Source organism: Oryx dammah, unplaced genomic scaffold, assembly GCF_014754425.2.
Source record: "Oryx dammah isolate SB20612 unplaced genomic scaffold, SCBI_Odam_1.1 HiC_scaffold_22, whole genome shotgun sequence".
In the NCBI taxonomy this organism is placed as follows: Eukaryota; Metazoa; Chordata; class Mammalia; order Artiodactyla; family Bovidae; genus Oryx; species Oryx dammah.
Window position 1 is genome coordinate 36,337,854 of NW_024070206.1, and position 21,296 is coordinate 36,359,149.

General features: G+C 40.7%; 1 protein-coding gene across 4 annotated transcripts in view; it reads right to left on the reverse strand.

Moving 5' to 3' along the window:
* Nucleotides 1-19,348: 19,348 nt before the first annotated feature.
* Nucleotides 19,349-21,296, reverse strand: part of TRAPPC8 (trafficking protein particle complex subunit 8) — an 83,392-nt gene continuing 81,444 nt past the window's right edge. For all 4 annotated transcript variants that reach the window (XM_040264791.1, XM_040264789.1, XM_040264793.1 and 1 more), the window contains one exon: nucleotides 19,349-20,590. In XM_040264791.1, the coding sequence (XP_040120725.1) occupies nucleotides 20,356-20,590 (235 nt within the window). In that variant the 3' untranslated portion in view covers nucleotides 19,349-20,355. The remainder of the gene's footprint in view (nucleotides 20,591-21,296) is intronic.

The following is a 21,296-nucleotide window of genomic DNA, read 5'->3' on the forward strand; positions in this document are numbered from 1 at the left end:
TATAGTAAACAATCTTGGAACATAGGACTGAGGAAAAACTAGCTAACAACACCCTCTGCAGTGAAGTGCAGGCAAGTTGGATTTATAGCCCATTATAAAAAAGTATCTTACAAATGATGAAATAAAATTTGTATTTTATGTCAAGACAAGAAAAATTCAACATAAAATTTTTCTCTGCCCAGATAGGCCTCCTCCCTCCCTTCCAGTGTGTCTGGTACATCTGCATTAAGCAGCCTGTCTTAGGAGATAAACTTCCTTCTTCCACCTTCCTCCTCCCTGGTGTAGTCGGTGAAGAAGCCGCCTGCAATGCAGGAGACCCAAGAATGATCCCTGCGTTGGGAAGATCTCCTGGAGCAGGAAATGGCAACCCACTCCAGTACTCTTGCCTGGAAAATTCCATGAATGGAGAAGCCTGGTAGACTTCCGTGGGGTCGCAAAGAGTCGGACACAACTTCACTTTCACGTGGCAGCTAAAGATGTGGGGCTCTATTATGTGAAAGGAGGAGAGGATGGGTATGATGAGATAATCAGCAATCAATCTCCACCCATAGCTTGAATAACACAATACAGTAGGCAGTGCCCTGTGAGCTCCGGGAATGACTTCCAGGCTTCAGGGGGGGTTCAGGGGGGCTTCGGGGAAGAGAGCTAGCTGAAATCCTGAAGGACAGGCTAGGCTTGTCCTGAAGGCATGTGTGGGAGGGGACATTCCAGGCAGAGGGCAGTTCATATAAAGACTCAGATGTGAGAGAAAGCACAAAGCACTGGAGAAGCCTGTGGTCCTGCTGAAAGCTGAGCTCAGAGTGCAGGGTTAAGGCGGCTAGGCGATGAGTCTAAAATAAAATTCAGAATGAAGAGCTTGCTGGGAGTTTAGACTTTCTTTGGGGGGAAAAGAGGGGCCAACGGGGAAACAACTTGAACAGCTTTGCATTTTACCCTTATTTTTTTTCCCCCCATGGGTTAAGATTAATTGCTTTTTGCTTCTTACCGACTTCTGAGAGTCCATGATAATTGACCTTTAGATCATAACTTCGATCAAGACTTGGCAAAATTCTGATCGATGACAGAACTTTCTTTGGATAATTTTTCTATTAGTTTCTTCTTCTTCTTAAAATATATATATTTTTTAATTGGAGTTTAATTACAATGTTGTGTTAGTTTCTGCATACAGCACAGTGAATCAGCTACATGTACACATGTCTCCTCCCTCTGGAATCTCCCTCTCCTCCCCTACTCCATTTAGGTCAACAAAGAGCACCAAGCTGAGCTCCCTGTGCTACACAGTAGTGTACATATGTCAATGCTGAGATGGAAACTCTGACTGTAGTGTGGCAACTGGATTGGAGGTGAGGTCGCACAAGGTTTAGACCCATGAGATCATTTTTGTGGTAAACCAGACTAGCCATCAGAGCAGTCTGAAGTTCTGGAAGTATCAGGGCAAAAGGAGAAAGAAGACAAATTCATGTGGAGGAGACAGTATTGAGAGGAGGCAGCAGTTCATTGGATGTAGAGAATGAGGGAGAGGATGAGGTTGGGAACAGGTCTGTGTGCCATGGCTTGGGTGTGGCTGAGGGTAATGCCATCTCTTGAGACAAGGAAGTTGATAGAAGCAACAGGTTGGGGAGGGTAGGGGAGCTCAGAACACACTGAGGTCAAATGTCTGGGGCTAAGGCTCAGAGAGAAATTTTGGCTGAAGATACAAATCTGAGATTGATCAACATGTTAAAATGGTGGATCTAAGTTTACATTTTAAAGTGTTTTTTTTTAGTGGACCATTTTTAAAGTCTTTATTGAATTTGTTACAATATTGTTTCTGTTTCGTGTTTGTCATGTGGAATCTTAGCTTCCCAACCAGGATTCGCCCCCTACCTTGGAAGGCGAAGTCTAAACCACTGGACCGCCAGGAAAGTCCCTAGGCTTAAACTTTAAATGAATTATAACTGACAAATAAAGGTATATGTTTGTGAAAAGTACCCAATTCCAAATTCCTGTCAGTTCAGTTAGTTCAGTTGCTCAGTCGTGTCCAACTCTTTGTGACCCCATGAATCACAGCACGCAGGCCTCCCTGTCCATCACCAACTCCCGGAGTTCACTCAAACTCATGTCCATCGAGTCGGTGATGCCATCCAGCCATCTCATCCTCTGTCGTCCCCTTCTCCTCCTGCCCCCAATCCCAGCATCAGGGTCTTTTCCAATGAATCAACTCTTCGCATGAGGTGGCCAAAGTATTTGGAGTTTCTGCTTTAGCATCCGTCCTTCCAATGAACACCCAGGACTGATCTCTTTTAGGGTGGCCTGGTTGGACCTCCTTGCAGTCCAAGGGACTCTCAAGAGTCTTCTCCAACACCACAGTTCAAAAGCATCAATTCTTCGGCACTCAGCTTTCTTCACAGTCCAACTCACATCCATACATGACCACTGGAAAAACCATAGCCTTGACTAGACGGACCTTTGTTGGCAAAGTACTATCTCTGCTTTTGAATATGCTATCTAAGTTGGTCATAACTTTCCTTCCAAGGAGTAAGTGTCTTTTAATTTCATGGCTACAATCACCATCTGCAGTGATTTTGGAGCCCCCCAAAATAAAGTCTGACACTGTATGGTAGACCTAAATTTACATTTTAAAATAATTGTAAATAGGCAGATGAATGTTTGTGTAAAGCTGCCCCTTCCAAGTTCCTATATACAAAAATAAAGGAATTATTAGGTTACATTAATTAGATTAAGTATGGCATTAGCAATAATCATTTATTTCATAAATCACATCTGATTTGCAGTTATCCATTTTCTGATTGATTCAATATGAAACATACAGCATAAAAAATTTAACTGCTAGGCATATAGTCCCAATTTTTAATATATTAAACTTAACAGGTTTGGATCTCCCCAAACTGCAATTCATTTTAGATTAACAGACATTTGCTAGATTTTAATTAACTTTCTTTGAGCCTATGATTCTGGTTTTCATAATAAAAGAATACCTTTCTAAAGAATAGCATTTATTATATCAGAATATTTTAAAAATTCATTTTACCTCATTTCTCTGGAATTTTTTTTCTATTATAAAGCTATTTCTCTGTTGTCCTTTTTATTAATTCATGTAGTCCATGAGCACTGTTAATTTTTAAAGGCTTAATTTGACACCTTATAAATTCAGGAGGAAGGTCACTTTCCCTATGATTCCATGAGCATATTAACCCCCAATCTCAGAGAAGTGTGGAAATAAAAATTAGGAGCAGAATCAAACGCCCCTTTTAATGGAAACTTCACTCTGTGCCCCAAGCAGGTCACTCTTTAAGAAACAACCAGGGACTTCCTTGGGGGTGCAGTTGATATGAATCTGCCAATTCAGGGGACATGGGTTCAATCCCTGGTCCAGGAAAATCCCAATGCGTCAGAGCAACCAAGCCCATGGTCCACAACTTCTGAGCCATTGCTCCAGAGCCCGGGAGCTGCAACTACTGATGCCCAAGTGCCTAGAGCCCACACTCAGCAACAAGAGAAGCCACCGCAATAAGCCTGAGCACCACACCAGAGAGTAGCCCCCACGTGCCGCAACTAGAGAAAGCCCGAGTACAGCAACGAAGATCCAGCACAGCCAAAATAAATCATTAAAACACATACAATTCAGGCTACCTGTTGGTGGTTGAAGAAAGTAAAATAAGCTTAAAAAGGAGACACAAAAGAAGCGCCAGATGTGTCTGAGGAAAACCAGAAGTGTGTTCTGTCATAAAAAGTCAAGGGGACAGTCTCTCCTGTTTGAGTCTGAATCTGAAGAAAAGCAGTGAAGGCAGGGCTGAGCAAGAAATTACACTGACAAGCCATTTCTGTGAGAAAAAAAAGTCTTGCAGTGAGGCAGAGTGGATGCAAAATATCCAGCAGCAGTTTCTACAGCTATTAATCTTAGTTGGCTAAAAAGTAGCAAAGGCTAAAATTATAGATGTATGTGTATCTAAAAAGCCTTCAATCATAAGAAAAATTACTGGGATACAACATTATCAACTACATACAACCTTCTCTCCAAGGACCTCTTGCAAATAGGAACAATAGATCAAGGAACTCATTTCTTTTAAAGATGAGTTTTAGAAACTGTACTAGAATATGTATTCAGTTCAGTTCAGTTCAGTCACCCAGTCGTGTCCGACTCTTTGCAACCCCATGAATCGCAGCACACCAGGCCTCCCTGTCCATCACCAGCTCCTGGACTTCACTCAGACTCACGTCCATCGAGTCAGTGATGCCATCCAGCCATCTCATCCTCGGTCATCCCCTTCTCCTCCTGCCCCCAATCCCTCCTAGCATCAGAGTCTTTTCCAATGAATCAACTCTTCACATGAGGTGGCCAAAGTACTGGAGTTTCAGCTTTAGCATCTGTCCTTCCAAAGAAATCCCAGGGCTGATCTCCTTTAGAATAGACTGGTTGGATCTCCTTGCAGTCCAAGGGACTCTCAAGAGTCTTCTCCAATACCACAGTTCAAAAGCATCAATTCTTCGGTGCTCAGCCTTCTTCACGGTCCAACTCTCACATCCATACATGACCACAGGAAAAACCTTAGCCTTGACTGGACGGACCTTAATCGGCAAACTAATGTCTCTGCTTTTGAATATACTATCTAGGTTGCTCATAACTTTTCTTCCAAGGAGTAAGCGTCTTTTAATTTCATGGCTGCAATCACCATCTGCAGTGATTTTGGAGCCCCCCAAAATAAAGTCTGACACTGTTTCCACTGTTTCCCCGTCTATTTCCCATGAAGTGATGGGACCGGATGCCATCTTCATTTTCTGAATGTTGAGCTTTAAGCCAACTTTTTCACTCTCCACTTTCACTTTCATCAAGAGGCTTTTTAGTTCCTCTTCACTTTCTGCCATAAGGGTGGTGTCATCTGCATATCTGAGGTGATTGATATTTCTTCCGGCAATCTTGATTCCAGCTTGTGTTTCCTCCAGTCCAGCGTTTCTCATGTGTACTCTGCATAAAAGTTAAATAAGCAGGGTGACAATATACAGCCTTGATGTACTCCTTTTCCTATTTGGAACTAGTCTGTTGTTCCATGTCCAGTTCTAACTGCTGCTTCCTGACCTGCATACAGATTTCTCAAGAGGCAGGTCAGGTGGTCTGGTATTCCCATCTCTTGAAGAATTGTCCACAATTTATTGTGATCCACACAGTCAAAGGTGTTGGCATAGTCAATAAAGCAGAAATAGATGTTTTTCTGGAACTCTCTTGCTTTTTCCATGATTCAGCGAATGTTGGCAATTTGATCTCTGGTTCCTCTGCCTTTTCTAAAACCAGCTTGAAAAAAAAAAAAAATAAAAAAAAAAAAAAAATAAATAAAACCAGCTTGAACATTTGGAAGTTCACGGTTCACATATTGCTGAAGCCTGGCTTGGAGAATTTTGAGCATTACTTTACTAGCATGTGAGATGAGTGCAATTGTGCAGTAGTTTGAGCATTCTTTGGCGTTGCCTTTCTTTGGGATTGGAATGAAAACTGACCTTTTCCAGTCCTGTGGCCACTGCTGAGTTTTCCAAATTTGCTGGCATATTGAGTGCAGCACTTTCACAGCATCATCTTTCAGGATTTGAAACAGCTCAATAGAAATTCCATCACCTCCACTAGCCTTGTTCGTAGTGATGCTTTCTAAGGCCCACTTGACTTCACATTCCAGGATGTCTGGCTCTAGATTAGTGATCACACCATCATGATTATCTGGGTCGTGAAGATCTTTTTTGTACAGTTCTTCTGTGTATTCTTGCCACCTCTTCTTAATATCTTCTGCTTCTGTTAGGTCCAGACCATTTCTGTCCTTTATTGAGCCCATCTTTGCATGAAATGTTCCCTTGGTATCTCTAATTTTCTTGAAGAGATATCTAGTCTTTCCCATTCTGTTGTTTTCCTCTATTTCTTTGCATTGATCGCTGAAGGCTTTCTTATCTCTTCTTGCTATTCTTTGGAACTCTGCATTCAGATGCTTATATCTTTCCTTTTCTCCATTGCTTTTCGCCTCTCTTCTTTTCATAGCTATTTGTAAGGCCTCCCCAGACAGCCATTTTGCTTTTTTGCATTTCTCTTCCATGGGGATGGTCTTGATCCCTGTCTCCTGTACAATGTCACAAACCTCCATCCATAGTTCATCATGCACTCTATCAGATCTAGTCCCTTAAATCTATTTCTCACTTCCACTGTATAATCATAAGGGATTTGATTTAAGTCATACCTGAATGGTCTAGCGGTTTTTCCTACTTTCTTCAATTTGAGTCTGAATTTGGTAATAAGGAGTTCATGATCTGAGCCGCAGTCAGCTCCTGGTCTTGTTTTTGTTGACTGTATAGAGCTTCTCCATCTTTGGCTGCAAAGAATATAATCAATCTGATTTTGGTGTTGACCATCTGTTGATGTCCATGTGTACAGTCTTCTCTTGTGTTGTTGGAAGAGGGTGTTTGCTATGACCAGTGCATTTTCTTGGCAAAACTCTATTAGTCTTTGCCCTGCTTTATTCCGCATTCCAAGGCCAAATTTGCCTGTTACTCCAGGTGTTTCTTGACTTCCTACTTTTGCATTCCAGTCCCCTATAATGAAAAGGACATCTTTTTTGGGTGTTAGTTCTAAAAGGTCTTGTAGGTCTTCACAGAACCGTTCAACTTCAGCTTCTTCAGCGTTACTGGTTGGGGCATAGACTTGGATAACTGTGCTATTGAATGAATATGTATTATAAATGTATATCTGGCCTTCGCTGGTGGCTCAGTAGGTAAGGAATCTGCTTGCAATGCAGAGACCTGGGTTTGATCCCTGGGTCTGGAAGATTCCCTGGAGAAGGAAATGCCCACTCCAGTATTCTTGCCTGGGAAATCCCATGGACCCCTACAGTCCATGGGGTCACAAAAGAGATGGACATGACGGCATGACTGAGTGACTAAACCACCACCACCATATATGTATATGTATATGGGCTTCCCTGGTGACTCAGCTGGTAAAGAATCTGCCTGCAATGTGGGAGACCTGGGTTCGATCCCTGGGTTGGGAAGATCCCCTGGAGAAGGGAACGGCTACCTACTCCAGTATTCTGGCCTGGAGAATTCCATGGACTATAGAGTTGGACAAGACTGAGTGACTTTCACAACAATATATAAATATATACATACACACATATATGGAATACCACAAGGACAAAGGAAGAATGAGAAAAATTATCAGAGTAATGTTGACACAGAGCAGGCAGAATATGTAACCAAAGATACACCCATCAGATAAAAAAACAAACACTTAATTAACTAAACCCCTCTACATAACAAGAGCACAAGATACAGAATCTCAAGGACAAGATGTTGAGAATGAGATTTAAATAGCTACTAAGCCCAAAGTGCCCAGAGGACGTCAGTGCCAGATTCCCACTGCCTCAGGGAGAGAGGACAAATTCTGGGAGATTTGGAGGCATATCAAGACAGAAGAGGAGAAGCGTACATTAGAAAAAGGGAGAAGTTGGCCACACTCTCCCCTGACCAATTTAAGGGCTTCCCAGCAGAAAACTAGAGCTTTAACATTATGACATTCAGAATGCTGGCTGTTGAAGTGTTTTGAAAATTTAGTGATGGAATTGAGGCTGTTGTTAAGATTTAGAGTGACAGGAGGATGTTGAAAGAGTTACTGACATTTCAATCAATATGCCTGGGTGCGTTGGAGGTGTGTAATTGGGGTAGGTGGGGGGTAGAAAAGAATAGAAGTCTTTCTGTTTCACTCCTACAGAGTCCTGCTCCTTCCAAGCTGCACAAGACAGAAGATTGCAGGTCTGGAGGCAGTCCAAAGGGGAGACAGTGAAGTCTGGAAGCCAGATGATAAGATGGAAACTGTAGGAAGTAGGTGAGTGTGAAATGATGCCCAAGGATAAGGGTCACTGAAGGACTTCGACTTGGAAGACTGGTTTCCATTTGTTGTTGGGCTGGCTTCAAGATCAAAGTCCTCCGATGCCACAAAACTTCAAGTTCCTGTTACACACAGAATTTGGGTCACTGGTTCTTTAGAGAATGAAACTGAGCATCATGTGAGGAAACAAGACATGTTTTGCCCCATGAGTGATGTAAAATAACTCGTGAGAATCTCTGTGGGAACATGCCAGTTCTTTGTCATCAAGGGGAATGGATCCAAAAACACCATTTAGAGACAAAGAAAAACTAGACTATTATGAGTCAGTTAATGTGAAAGCTGTAGTAATTACCAGCAACAACTGGTAAATATTGATGCTATGCATTCCTTCAGGAGAGAATTCTACATTCTATCATGACATTCATAACAACAAATTCTTAAGGAAACCTAAAAAGTTAACATTTTTGTTGTTAAATTTATAAATTCATGATTCCCTACTCAGAGCTGCTTAATTAAAAGCTGGAAATTAGCTTTTAAGCTATTTGTTTGTAGTTATTTCAATTTTTAAAAGAAAGATATTTGCCTAGTTTGAAATACAGAGTGAAAAACAAGTTTCCTTTCCACTCTTGTCCCACTGTTATCAACTTTCCACTCCAGAGGCAACCACCATGATTGGGTTCTCCTGTAACCTTCCAGAAATATAGTCTGAAAATCATGCATTTTTCAAAATGTGTATTTAAATAACAGCCACAATCATCAACTTTTGTGGGCTTGGAGGTTATAACCTATTCACATTTTAGAAAGCATGTTTGTAAGCTAATTTTCTTAATAGGCAGTAATACTTGCAACGCTTTTGCTTGCTTGCTCAGTTGCTCAGTCATGTCCAACTCTTTGTGGCCCCATGGACTGTAGCCCACCAGGCTCCTCTGTCCATGGGATTTTTCAGGCAAGAATACTGGAGTTGGTTGCGGTTTTCCTCCTCCAGGGGGTATTTCCAACCCAGGGATCAAACCCACGTCTCCTGTCTCTCCTGCATTGCAGGCAGATTCTTTCCCTGCTGAGCCATCAGGGAAAGCCCATTAAGGCACATGCTAATTAATATATTACAACAAGGTTTAAAACCTGTAATGAAAATAAAGTGATTTTCCTTCTAAGAAAAAGATACAAAGAGAGTCCTCAAATATCAAGAGGACAGGATTTACATACCATAACAAGTACAGTATGAACAGTAGATACCCACCATATTAAAAAAAATTTTTTAAGTAATATCTATTAGAGAAATGCTAATTAAGACAACTAAGAGGGGAATTCCTTGGTGGACCAGTGGTTAAGACTCTGCACTTCCATTGCAAGGGGCATGGGTTCAAGCCCTGGTCAGGGAACTAACATCCCACAAGCCATGCGGTGTGGCCAAAAAGAGGAGAAAAAAAAAAAAAAAAAGAAAAGAAACGCTAAGGATTAATGTACCTATTACATTACAATACAATAGCTACATTACAATAGCTAAAATGTTTTGAAAATAAATACTAATTGCTGGAAAGAATGCAGAGAAACAAAAATTCTCATTCATTACTGGTGAGAATGCAACAGGTAGAGTCACCTTAGAAAAAATTAGGGAATTTCTTATCCAGTTAAACATACTCTACCTGTGTATATGTGACATAGTAATTCCATTCCTAGGAATTCACCAGAAAAAAAAGTCAAAACTACAGTCATATAAAAACATGAATGTGAATGTTAATAGCAAGCTTATTTATGATCTCCAAAAACTGATATTAACTCAAATATCCTGCAGCTGGTGAATGGATAAGCAAACTTGGTACATCCATTTAATGGAATACTCCTCAGCAATAAAAAGGGATATAAGCTACTGATACAGGCAACAATGTGTATGAATCTCTAATGTAGTATGCTAAATGAAAGAAGCCAGAGACAAGAATCTCTACTGTGTAATTCTACTTTCATGACATTCTGAATAAGGAACAATTATGGACCTGAAAACAGGTCAGTGGCTGCCAGGGATGACAGTTGGGGTAGTGGCTGGCTACTGTTATGAGTTGAATTGTGTTCCCACCCCTAAATCAATTCATATAAAGTCCTAATTCCCCAGTACCTCAAAATGTGGCCTTATTTGGAAATGGGGTCATTGCAGATGTATTAAGCTAAGATGAAGTCTTACTGGAGTAGGATGGGCCCCTCCTTCAAAATGACTGGTGTCTTTATAAAAAAAAAAGACAGAGAGAAATTGTGACATAGACATCCACACAGAGAGAACCCCAGGAGAAGATGAAGGCAGAGATAGGATGGTGATTCCACACACCAACAACCGCCAGCAAACCAACCAAAGGGAGGGGAGAGGGGCCGAACAGGGCTCACAGCTCTCAGAAGGAAACAGCTCTGCCAACTTTGATCTTGGACTCTGGCCTCCAGAACCAATGTGAAATTAATTTCTGTTGTGCGATTCAGCCAGTTTGCGGTCTTTACGGTCTTTATTACAGCAGCCTTAGGAAACTACAGGGGCAGCACGAGAGGATATGGGGGGGTGATGAGCTCTTCTGTAACTAACTCATGATGGCAGTCTCATGATTATATATATTTATCAAAACTCAAAAGCATACACCAAAAGGAATGCATTTACAGTATGTAAATAAAGTAAGCAAAAATGTAAGGGTTGTGACTTGAAAAATGTAAACAAAAGATTTCATTGCCTGGTTTAGTAAATTCACATAGCAAAATATTTTCCTGTAACTTTCAAAGATGAAATTCTGATTCTTCACAAATGTACTACTCATATTGTTGTTGTCTGAAGAGTGCCACATTTAAGGTAAAAAAATTAATGTATTTTTTAAAAATTTATGTATTTGGCTGGTTCCAAATTGATAAAGGAGTACATTAAGGCTGTATTCTGTCACCCTGATTATTTAACTTATATGCAGAGTACATCATATGAAATGCCAGGCTGGACGAAGCACAAGCTGGAATCAAGATTGCTGGGAGAAATATCAATAACCTCAAATATGCAGATGACATCACCCTTATGGCAGAAAGTGAAGAGGAACTAAAGAACCTCTTGATGAAAGTGAAAAGGAAAGTGAAAATGCTGGATTAAAACTCAACATTCAAAAAACGAAGATCATGGCATCTGGACCTATCACTTCATGGCAAATAGATGGGGAACCAATGGAAACAGTAACAGAATTTATTTTCTTGGGCTCCAAAATCATTTGCAGATGGTGACTGTAGCCATGAAATTAAAAGATGCTTGCTCCTTGGAAGAAAAGCTATGACCCACCTAGACAGCATATTAAAAAGCAAGAGACATTACCTTCCCGTCTGTCTAGTGAAAGCTATGGTTTTTCCAGTAGCCATGTATGGATGTGAGTTGGACCATAAAGAAAGCTGAGCACCGAAGAATTGATGCTTTTGAACTATGGTGTTGGAGAAGACTCTTGAGGGTCCCTTGGACTGCAAGGAGATCCAACCAGTCAATTCTAAAGGAAATCAGTTCTGAATATTCATTGGAAGGACTGATATTGAAGCTGAAACTCCAATACTTTGGCCACCTGACATGAAGAACTGACTCATTGGAAAAGAGTCTGGGAAAGATTGAAGGCAGGAGAAGGGGACGATAGAGGATGAGATGGTTGGATGGCATCACCAACTCGATGGACATGAGTTTGAGCATGCTCTGGGAGTTGTCAATGGACAGGGAAGCCTGGCGTGCTGCAGTTCATGGGGTTGCAGAGTCGGACACTACTGAGCGAGTGACCTGACTGACATCTATTTGGCTGCACCAGGTCTTAGCTGCTGCATGTGGGATCCAGTTCCCCCACCAGGGACTGAACCCTGCCTGAGCCCTGCATTGGGAGCATGGAGTCTTAGCCACTTAACCACCAGGGAAGTCCCCAAAAGTTAGTATCTTTAATTCAGTATTAGCTATTACTGCAGCCAATGCCTAGGATGGGGTTTCTAGCACCGAAAACAGGGCCAAGGCATAACTACATTCATAACTACTGAATGAATGATCCATTAGAACTCCTATACTTGAAGTCACTTTTAGTGAAAATGTCAGCAAAACAGGCAAATACAGAAGCAAACCCAGTGTTTCCCCTTCCCTACAATTCTTAAACTTTTGTCATGGATAAAAGACTAGTTATTGTTTTCTTCCATTTTCTTAACAGGAAAATGAATCCAAGTATGTGAATTCAGTTTTAAAAGCTCATTTTTATCAAACTAAGTGCCAGGATTATGAACATTTCTCATCTATAAAGCATTGTAAAGGGCTTCCCTGGTGGCTCAGTGGTAAAGAATCTGCCTGTCAGTGTGAGAGACATGGGTTTGATCCCTGATCTGGGAAGATCCCACGTGCCACGGAGCAACTAAGCCTGTGCACCACAACTACCAAGGTTGTGTTCTAGAGCCTGGGAGCCACAGCGACTGAGCCCACGTAATACAACTTCTGTAGCCCGTGCACCAGAGAGCCCATGCTCTGCAACAAGAGAAGCTATTGCAATGAGGAGCCTGCACACCTCAGCTAGACAGTAGCCCTTGCTTGCCACAACTAGAGAAAAGCCCCCAGCACAGCCAAAAATAAATAAACATTTTCTAAAAAGGCATTATACATATGTTAAATAAAGCCACTGAAGAACTGTTGCCCACTGGCACTGCTAATCACACAATGCATTCTACTTGTAATAGATGAAAGGTAATTTAACCAAGTCTTCGGTTCAACTCAACAAGAATTTCTACCATATGTCCTGCACTGTTCTTAGTATTAAGGAAAGGATGATATGAAGGGAGCAAATCTTTTTGCTTCCTTCATGAGGCTCAAGTCGATGAGCACGAGGCCCAAGCCTGTAATCCAAATAAAGCTTATAATCATGAACAAAATTGGAAACTTAAAATAGTGCAGTGGCTGCTATAGATAGAATTGATTATGGGTTTATGGTTCATAGTCATTTGAAATGGCATCTATTAGAGGAACTTACAATGGGTATTCTCAAATGGGATTTAAGTAAATCATGTTTAAAAATAACAGATCATTGAGTGTTCACTACCAGTAGGTGAACTAATAAATTTATGAAATTTTGTCATTTGATCACCACAATGACCCAGTGAGAGGGGAACTATTGTTGTCACACTGTATGAATGAGAAGACTAATGTGGGTGGTTAAGTTACTTTTACTTTCCCACGGTCTCATGTTTGAAGGAGCAATGCCTTGGTTTCCAATCCATGTAGACTTAGGAGTCATCTGTACTAGCTCTTCCAAGGTAGTCTTGTTTGCAGAGATTACGGCTGGTTATCCACAAGTAAACTCATATGCCCCAAATCATAGTCCCTTCCATTTTTGCTTAGAAAATATTACAACTTCCCTTTAAATATCTAAAATATTTAAGTATTATACTTGATACCTCAATCTTGGTATGATTTTGAAATCAATGTTTTAGTTTATAATACTGTAACATCTATTTCAAAATTTGAAAGATTATGCATGCTAACTTCTTAGCCCCAGATTATGACTTTTGGGTAACAGTGAGATACTTTCAAAAAGCTGCCCAGGGACTTTCCTGATGGTCCAGTGACTAAGACTCCGAGCTCCCCATGCAGGGGGAGCAAACTCGATGCCACATGCTGCCACTAAAGATCGTGTATGCCTCAACCTAAGACCTGCCATAACCAAATAAATACTTTTAAAAATAAAAATAAAATAAAAATGACTGAATCAAGCTGATAAGTTTTCGTGTTCTCCACATTGCCTGCGAGTTCTTCTGGTTTAAGTCATCTTGCCCTGCAATGTCATATCCTACTGGAAGGAATCTTCCAGTAGCTCACCGATGCATGCTTTGACTTAGCCAGCATGCACTGGATACCAACCAAGCTCTAAGAACTTGAAAAACTCATTATCTCACGAATCAATCTTGTGTTATAAGGAAACAAAGACATTAAGAGGTTTGTCCACAGCTAATAAACGGGGATGGAAGAAGTCTCACCCACGTATTTTATCAAGAGGTTTCATTAACAATTTTCCATTTTAGCCTTCATTTTAGATTGCACAATGACAAATTAAATGACTTTTGATCAATAAAACTTTAAAGTGTCTTAAAAAACTGTTTCAAGAAAACCCATCTATCTTGATTCTCTGAAATAAAGACTACTAAAAACCCAGCAACAGCTTTAATTAGGAAGTATTTTCTGAGTTAATATTGTGACTTTAGGTTGGTACTATCATTAATTTGTCTAATTCTCTACAGTAGAAGGATAAAATGTTTGATGTGATACCCAACTCTACCAAGTGCTATCTCATAAAATGCAAATCCCAACATTTTAAAGGCAAGTAGTAAGGATGGCCGGAGAAGGCAATGGCACCCCACTCCAGTACTCTTGCCTGGAAAATCACATGGACGGAGAGCGGACAGAGAGCCTGGTAGGCTGCAGTCCATGGGGTTGCGAAGAGTTGGACACAACTGAGTGACTTCACTTTCACTTTCATGCATTGGAGAAGGCAATGGTAACCCACTCCAGTGTTCTTATCCGGAGAATCCCAGGGACTGGGGAGCCTGGTGGGCTGTTGTCTACGGAGTTGCACAGAGTCAGACACGACTGAAGCGACTTAGCAGCAGCAGCAGCAGTAAGGAAGGCACTGAGACAAAACTGCACCTCTGCTGCCCTCCAGTGGATAGTTGGTTTCAGGACCTACTTGTTATGTTTTAATGGGAAAAATGCCCTAGGAAAAGGACTTTCCTGGTGGCTCAGGAGTAAAGAATCTGCCTGCAATGCAGAAATGGCAGGAGACTCGGGTTCAATCCCTGGGTCCATCTGGAAGATCCCCTAGGAGAGGTCATAGCCAACACGCTCCGGTTCTCTTGCCTGGGGAATCCCATGGACAGAGGAACCTGGTGGGTTACAGTCCATGGGGTCGCGAGAGTTGGACGCGACTTAGCAACTAAACAAGAACAAGGTAATCCTTTCTCCTTTCTCCTCTAGCCTTGTCCAGGTTCCCAAGATACGCTGACAATATCCCCCAGTGTCAAAGCTAATATAACTTTATTTACAGAAATAGGTGTGTATTTACAAAAATAGTCACAATCATTCATTTACGTTTTGTGTTTGACTGCTTTTGCATTACAATGAGAACTGAGTAGTTGCAACAGACTGTATGACCCACAAAACCTAAACTCCTATCTGCCACTTTGCAGAAAAAGTTTGCCAATCTCTAGTCTATGAGCATATCATTAGTTCTGAAAAATGCTTTGGTTAGTAAGGCCTGATCCCTATCAATATGTTTGAGAAACTCTCCAGAAATACACATGAACAATAAAGATAACTTTTTAGTTTAATTCCATGTTTCCTTACTTTTTCATCTAATACCTATTAACACCCTATTCAGTGGAAGACAATTTGGGAAATTCAAGTTTATAATATTGTGCTTAAATTTAAGACTTAAGTCTTATTACACTTCTTATCGACCTTAGAGCTCTGTAGCTTAGACAGTAAAGTGTCTGCCTACAATGCGGGAGACCTGGGTTTGATCCCTGGGTCGGGAAGATTCCCTGGAGAAGGAAATAGCAACCCACTCCAGTATTCCTGCCTGGAAAATCCCATGGACTGAGGAGCCTGGTAGGCTACAGTCCATGGGGTCACAAAGAGTCCGAAACGACTGAGCAACTTCACTTTCACACTTCTTATCAATCTAAAAGGAAATTCTGTCTTGAACATTGTGCCTTGGGAATCAAATGTTATATTGAGTATAATTTACTTTAAAATATTTTACCAAAGACAGTGTGACAAATATGTATTTAACATATTTGTTAAATATGTTAACCTAACCACCTAGCAGTAGTAAAAAAACACTTTCAAGTATCTAACCCAGGGATGGCCATTTAGTCTTTGAAAAATCGGTCAGTCCACAAATCCAGAAGTGGCTACCCAAAGCCTTTCAAATATCAGCTCTTCCAGCAGACATTAATTACAGACATTAATTAGCATTGGAAACCAACATAAAGATGTAAGTGGAGTTCAAGCTATGTGTCTTGGCTAAAAATATTGTCAAGCTCCTCCACACTGGAGTTTAGGAATCTAGCTGGGCCATAACCTATTCTCACTGCAGTGGCATTCTTGGCCCAGGGCTAAAATTCAGTCCTTGTTGCAGGTACTAAGTCATCAGCTGATTCTACTTCCTGATTCCATCTAATCTGAAGGTTAGCTGAATCTTGTCACCCATCATCACATCTGAATTGAGTGTTTCTGCCAGTTGGAAAACTGTGGGTTCCAGTCCCATCTGAGGTGTGTGGTTTCACACCTACTTACATCTCCCTCTCATACTCAAATGTGCTTTTTTTTTTTCTGCAGCTCATGGCCCTTAACTTCCAAGAAGGAAATACATGTTTCCAGAGGTGACTTTCCTTTCCACCTTGCCACACACCTGCACCTAGAATTCAGGCAGGTGTGGTGGGGTAGATGAGATGCCCGCACGAGATGGTGGCATGGATCAGCAGCTTTGCTCTCAGGAGGCTGTCTTTCTGAATTTGAAAAATGTGGTTATTGATCTCTCCTCACTTCTGTGCAGCTCCTCCAGAGGGCCGCTGGAAAACAAACTGGGACAGACAATCTGCTGTCTAGTGGCAGCAGGGTTGGGTCCATTTGCCCCAGTACAGCCACCCTGGCTCACCCACAGCCCTCTCCTTCAAGGATGAAAGCTCCCTTCCAAACACCCTCCTCCTTTTCCTCTGCCCTTTGCGTTAAAACTCCCCATTGTTTGCCTCTTGCAGCCAAATGTCTCTTCGCTAGTGCAAAAAGTTATACATTTTTTTTTTTTAATTGGTTTCTGGCTGTGCTTGATCGTCATTGCTGTGAGCAGGGGCTACTCTCCAGTTGTGATGCCCGGGTATCTCCTATTGTGGAGCATGGATTCTAGGGGGAGTGGGCTCAGTAGTTACAGCTCATGGGCTTAGTTGCCCTGTGGCATACGGAATGTTCCCGGATCGGCAGGCAAACTCCTTACCACTGGACCACCAGGGAAGTCCCAAAAAGCTATTTTGAGAGCCGACTTTCTAAGCAAGATTGCCAAGTCTTAAAAGATTTCAGACGGTTTTATACACTACCTCCTGGTAGAATATTCATTTAACTAACGAACTATTCATTCACATGTGAAAATGAACATTTGCTTTTTGCCTTTCACAAACATCCAATTATCAGACGTGTCCTTTCCTGCCATCAAGTACAGAGTAATTAATTAATTCAAGTAGGTAAGGAACTGAGAACTGCTAACAAGTTTTAGAAAAGTTTATGTCAATCACAGCTTAAAAATCAAAACAAAAACATGGGGAGGAAGGCATTGACAGGTAACACAGGACACCCAAACTTTTATCCTGAGGTGAGAAACACCAAATAGGACTGACCCTAAGCAAAACCACGAAATAGATCAAGCTTTCCTTCAGCATCCTATCCCTTGCTCCTCCTCTCCCCAATTTCTGCTTCTCCCACCAGCTCACCACACATCTTCCCTTCTAGACACTGTTGTGTGTCCCATTCCAAGTCTCACTGCCCTCTTATAGGATGCCTGAAAAATCTTACGTTTTAAAGACCGGTGCAGGGTGGTGGTGGTTTCGGGGTACCTACAAGTATTTGCATTTTTTGAATATTTTGCATTTTACGTTTTAATTGAAGGGTCATTGCCTTACAATATTGTGTTGATTTTTGCCATAAATCAACACGGATCAGCCATAGGTATACATATGTCTCCTCCTTCTTGAACCTCCCTCCCCATCCTATCCCAGCCCTCTAGGTTGTTTTAATGGAATCTTCTGGAACTCAGGCCAAAGGGTCCGAATCTTTAATGGAACAATTTCACTTGATTTGAGCTGCACAAGCCTCAAAATACTCAACACTCTGATTCCTATCAGGAGGCACTTCCTTAGCCATGTGATGGACAGACCCTGCTCTCCCCCGCTGCAAAGCTTCAAGTGCCTTGCCTGTCACAAGAGCTCCAGTCTATCAGATGCCTCATACTTTTAAGTCAGGATGACTTTCTCTTTGTTGAGTGATTTTGGCTCACTCTTAAGCCCAGTTCTCTTATCTCCCTTCCACAGTGTCTTTCCAGATTCCCGTCTTCCCCACATCCATCCGTTCTACAAAGATTTGCCATAGATTCTCAAGACAGGCAGCTGGAATTTAAGGCTACATTTGCAGATTATGTGCAGATAGTCTGAAGTTAGTATTCTGTCTAGTTATGCTAAAAGCACAAAGTAGGCATGGTTTCATTTGCTCTTGTTGATTTGTATACTTCATTTGGAGAATGACTGCAAAGATTTAGATTTAGGCAGACACAACAGGGTTTTCTAGGTGGCTCGGTGGTTAAAAATCTGCCCGCCAATGCAGGAGTTGCAAGAGACGCAGGTTTGACGGCTGGGTCGGGAAGATCCCCTGGAGGAGGAAATAGCCACCCACTTCAGTATTCTTGCCTGGAAAACCCCATGGACAGAAGCACCTGGTGGGATACAGTCCATGGGGCTGCAGAGAGTCAGACATGACGGAGCATGTGTGCATGCAGGTACACACATACGTACAAACACACACACGCCATTATCCTCAGTCACCAGGAAGGAAGTAAAATTCTCTGGTTTTGTCTGAAAATATCTTTGTTTCACTTCCCTTGACAGGTATCCTTGTTGTTTAGAATTCAGGCTTAGCAATTAATAGGGTATCTTCAAAGGACTGAAAGGAACTATCTTCTGGCTTTCACTATTTTTGTTCAGAAGTCTGCTATCAGTTGAATTACTGCTACCATTCGCTCATGTAAGTTTTGTCTTCTGTACTCAAGACAGGTTCTCCTCTTGTCTTTAAATTCCAGCGGTTTCACTACGATGCATCTGGATACGGGTTCCTTTTTATTTTTGTCTGTGATTTACTGAACTACTTGAAGCCGTAACTTGTCCATCTCGGAAAATTCTCAAATCCTATACTGCTCCTGCCCTATCCTCTCCTCTCTCTCAGACTCCAAATAAATATATAAGAGTTTCTTACAGAATCCAGTAGGTTTCTTATCTTTTGGGGGCCTACTTTCCATTCTTTTTCTCTCCTTCCTTCAGTTTCAAATAGTCCTCCTGACCTATACTTCTTGTCTTAAAGTAAGTCAACTGTAGACTCCACTTCTCAGCTGCTTCTTCCTAAGTGGGCAACCTCCCAAGGCAAAGTAGGCCCAAGTCCCATCTCTCTAGACTTCTTCTCCTGGATTCTGGTCTTCTAATAACGAACTATATTGACAATGCTTTGTTTTTAGCAGTAAAACATATTCTTTGATTTCGTTTTGACGTTTTGCTTTTCTTTACCAGGAGAGCTACATTACCTAGACCTCCGTAACCAGCATCAGAGTCTGCACTGTGGTTATTGACACAACAGTGTCAAGAAGCATTGATCTTCCTTTCTCCCAAGATATGAAAGGATTATCAAAGTTGTAACTGGGTATCAGACATGACACATTGAAAGCAAAATGCATCTGCTCATTTATAACATAGCCACCAAGGACTGTAAGAACAAAGACTGTTCTTCACTTTTGGAAACAAAGGTAACACTTTCTCAGGAAACTGATCTGCTACCTGCTATAATAATATGGTTGGCACTGATTTTGAATAAAGAATATATTGTTAATCAGAATTTTTTTTAAAAGGCATCTAATAAATCTATACAGTGAATAGCATGTCTTTATTCTATTTACAGTACATTTGTTATAAATATAATACATTTTTGAAAAGCTTATTTTTAATTAACTTGAGTAGATTTATATTTTAAACAGATCAACTCAATTGTTAAAGTTACATAATAAAGAATATGATAATTTAAATGACAAAAATCTCATCTTGTGAAATAGTGCACTCTATGCTGAGATGAATGAGAGGGGGGGAAAAGTCAAACTCCTTTCAAAACTATATTCAAAGCATCAGAAAAAAATTTTTTTCTTTTTACAAAGTTATATATAAGCCATAGGAACGACCAGATACTGAAGTATGAAGACTCATAACCAAAGTTCAAAACTGATTTTAGAGAATTGTGTGAATTAAGACAAGAAACCGTGTATCTGCCACTCTATAGAACTTCACAGTAAAGCTGGAATTTATAGACTAATGGCTTAACAGGAGGATTGCCAACAAGGCCTTTTCTTCCTCAGATCATCTCCTAATGTTCATATACCATCAGTAAGTTGTAACAGCAGACTCAGACACTGGTTTTAAGATGGGGCTTAATAAGGTGCATGGATATGGTGAAATTCTGTATTATGAGCATGTAAATTATTACCAGGGTTTAAAGAAATACAAAAAAAGAATTTAAGTATTCTCAGTCCAACGTGCTTTGCATCATCAACAAATAGACAAACCAAAAGTATTCTGCAATGATCCGACACCAACCTCCCGAACAAGTTAGGCATTTCAAATACTGCTGTAAAACCCATTCAGTAAAATAAAACTGATTCCTGTGCATTTCAGTACAAATCTATAAGTTGTCACACATTATTGATGATGATCAGGGCAGGCATGGAGCTCTGCTGACTTGTTTCAAACACCGTGACTTGGTCCGATAACTTGGCAAATACCCTCGGAGTTCCAAGGTTATAAACACCTGTGTGGACAAAGCATGCTTTCAGCTGCAAACTGTGAATCTCCTGGCTTTTAAGCTGAAGTTTATACTGTGTTTGTCCCAGCCATGTAAATGATCCATGGATTTCCAAAGCTTCTGGGCTAAGGGAGGAGGAAAATGTAAGTTGGAGGATATTTTTTTCTTCATGAATTTTTCCCCAAAGCCCCAATAACACATCCCTTTCATCCAGCAACTCCAATTCTAGAAATAATTTATGATGCCAACTGTTTATTAATAATAACATCAATAGTAATAACTAATATTACTATTTCTGTAATAACTAACATTTATTAACAGTTACTATGTTCTAGACATAATGCTAAGAATGAATTATCTCATTTGACACTCACAACAGCAGCCAGTAAATAGGGAACCTGATTTCAAACCTGAGCTTTTAACCACCTGGTTCTCCATACATAAAAATAAATGTATATGTAAGAATGGTTATAATATTGAGACTGTTTATAATATTGAAACATGGAGAGCAACCCAGTGTCTACCAGTAAGACATTAGTTAATTAATTTATGATACACAAAATGTGTTCAGATTTCAGAGAGCTGCCCCAGATCCTGTTTGCAGTGTTATACCGTAATTAATAATCAACATATGCTTCACACTGCTTTTCTAAAGATCCCAAATTTTCTGAATTCTGAAAAGCACCTAGCTCTTAGGAGTGACAATATAGACCTGCATTTTTCTTTTCTTTTTTTGCTGTTAAGCACTGTTTTATAAATCATAAAACAAGACCAAAAAAACTTCTATCATGAACTTACTGATTTCCAAGTTTAGAGTTCTTTATCACCAAC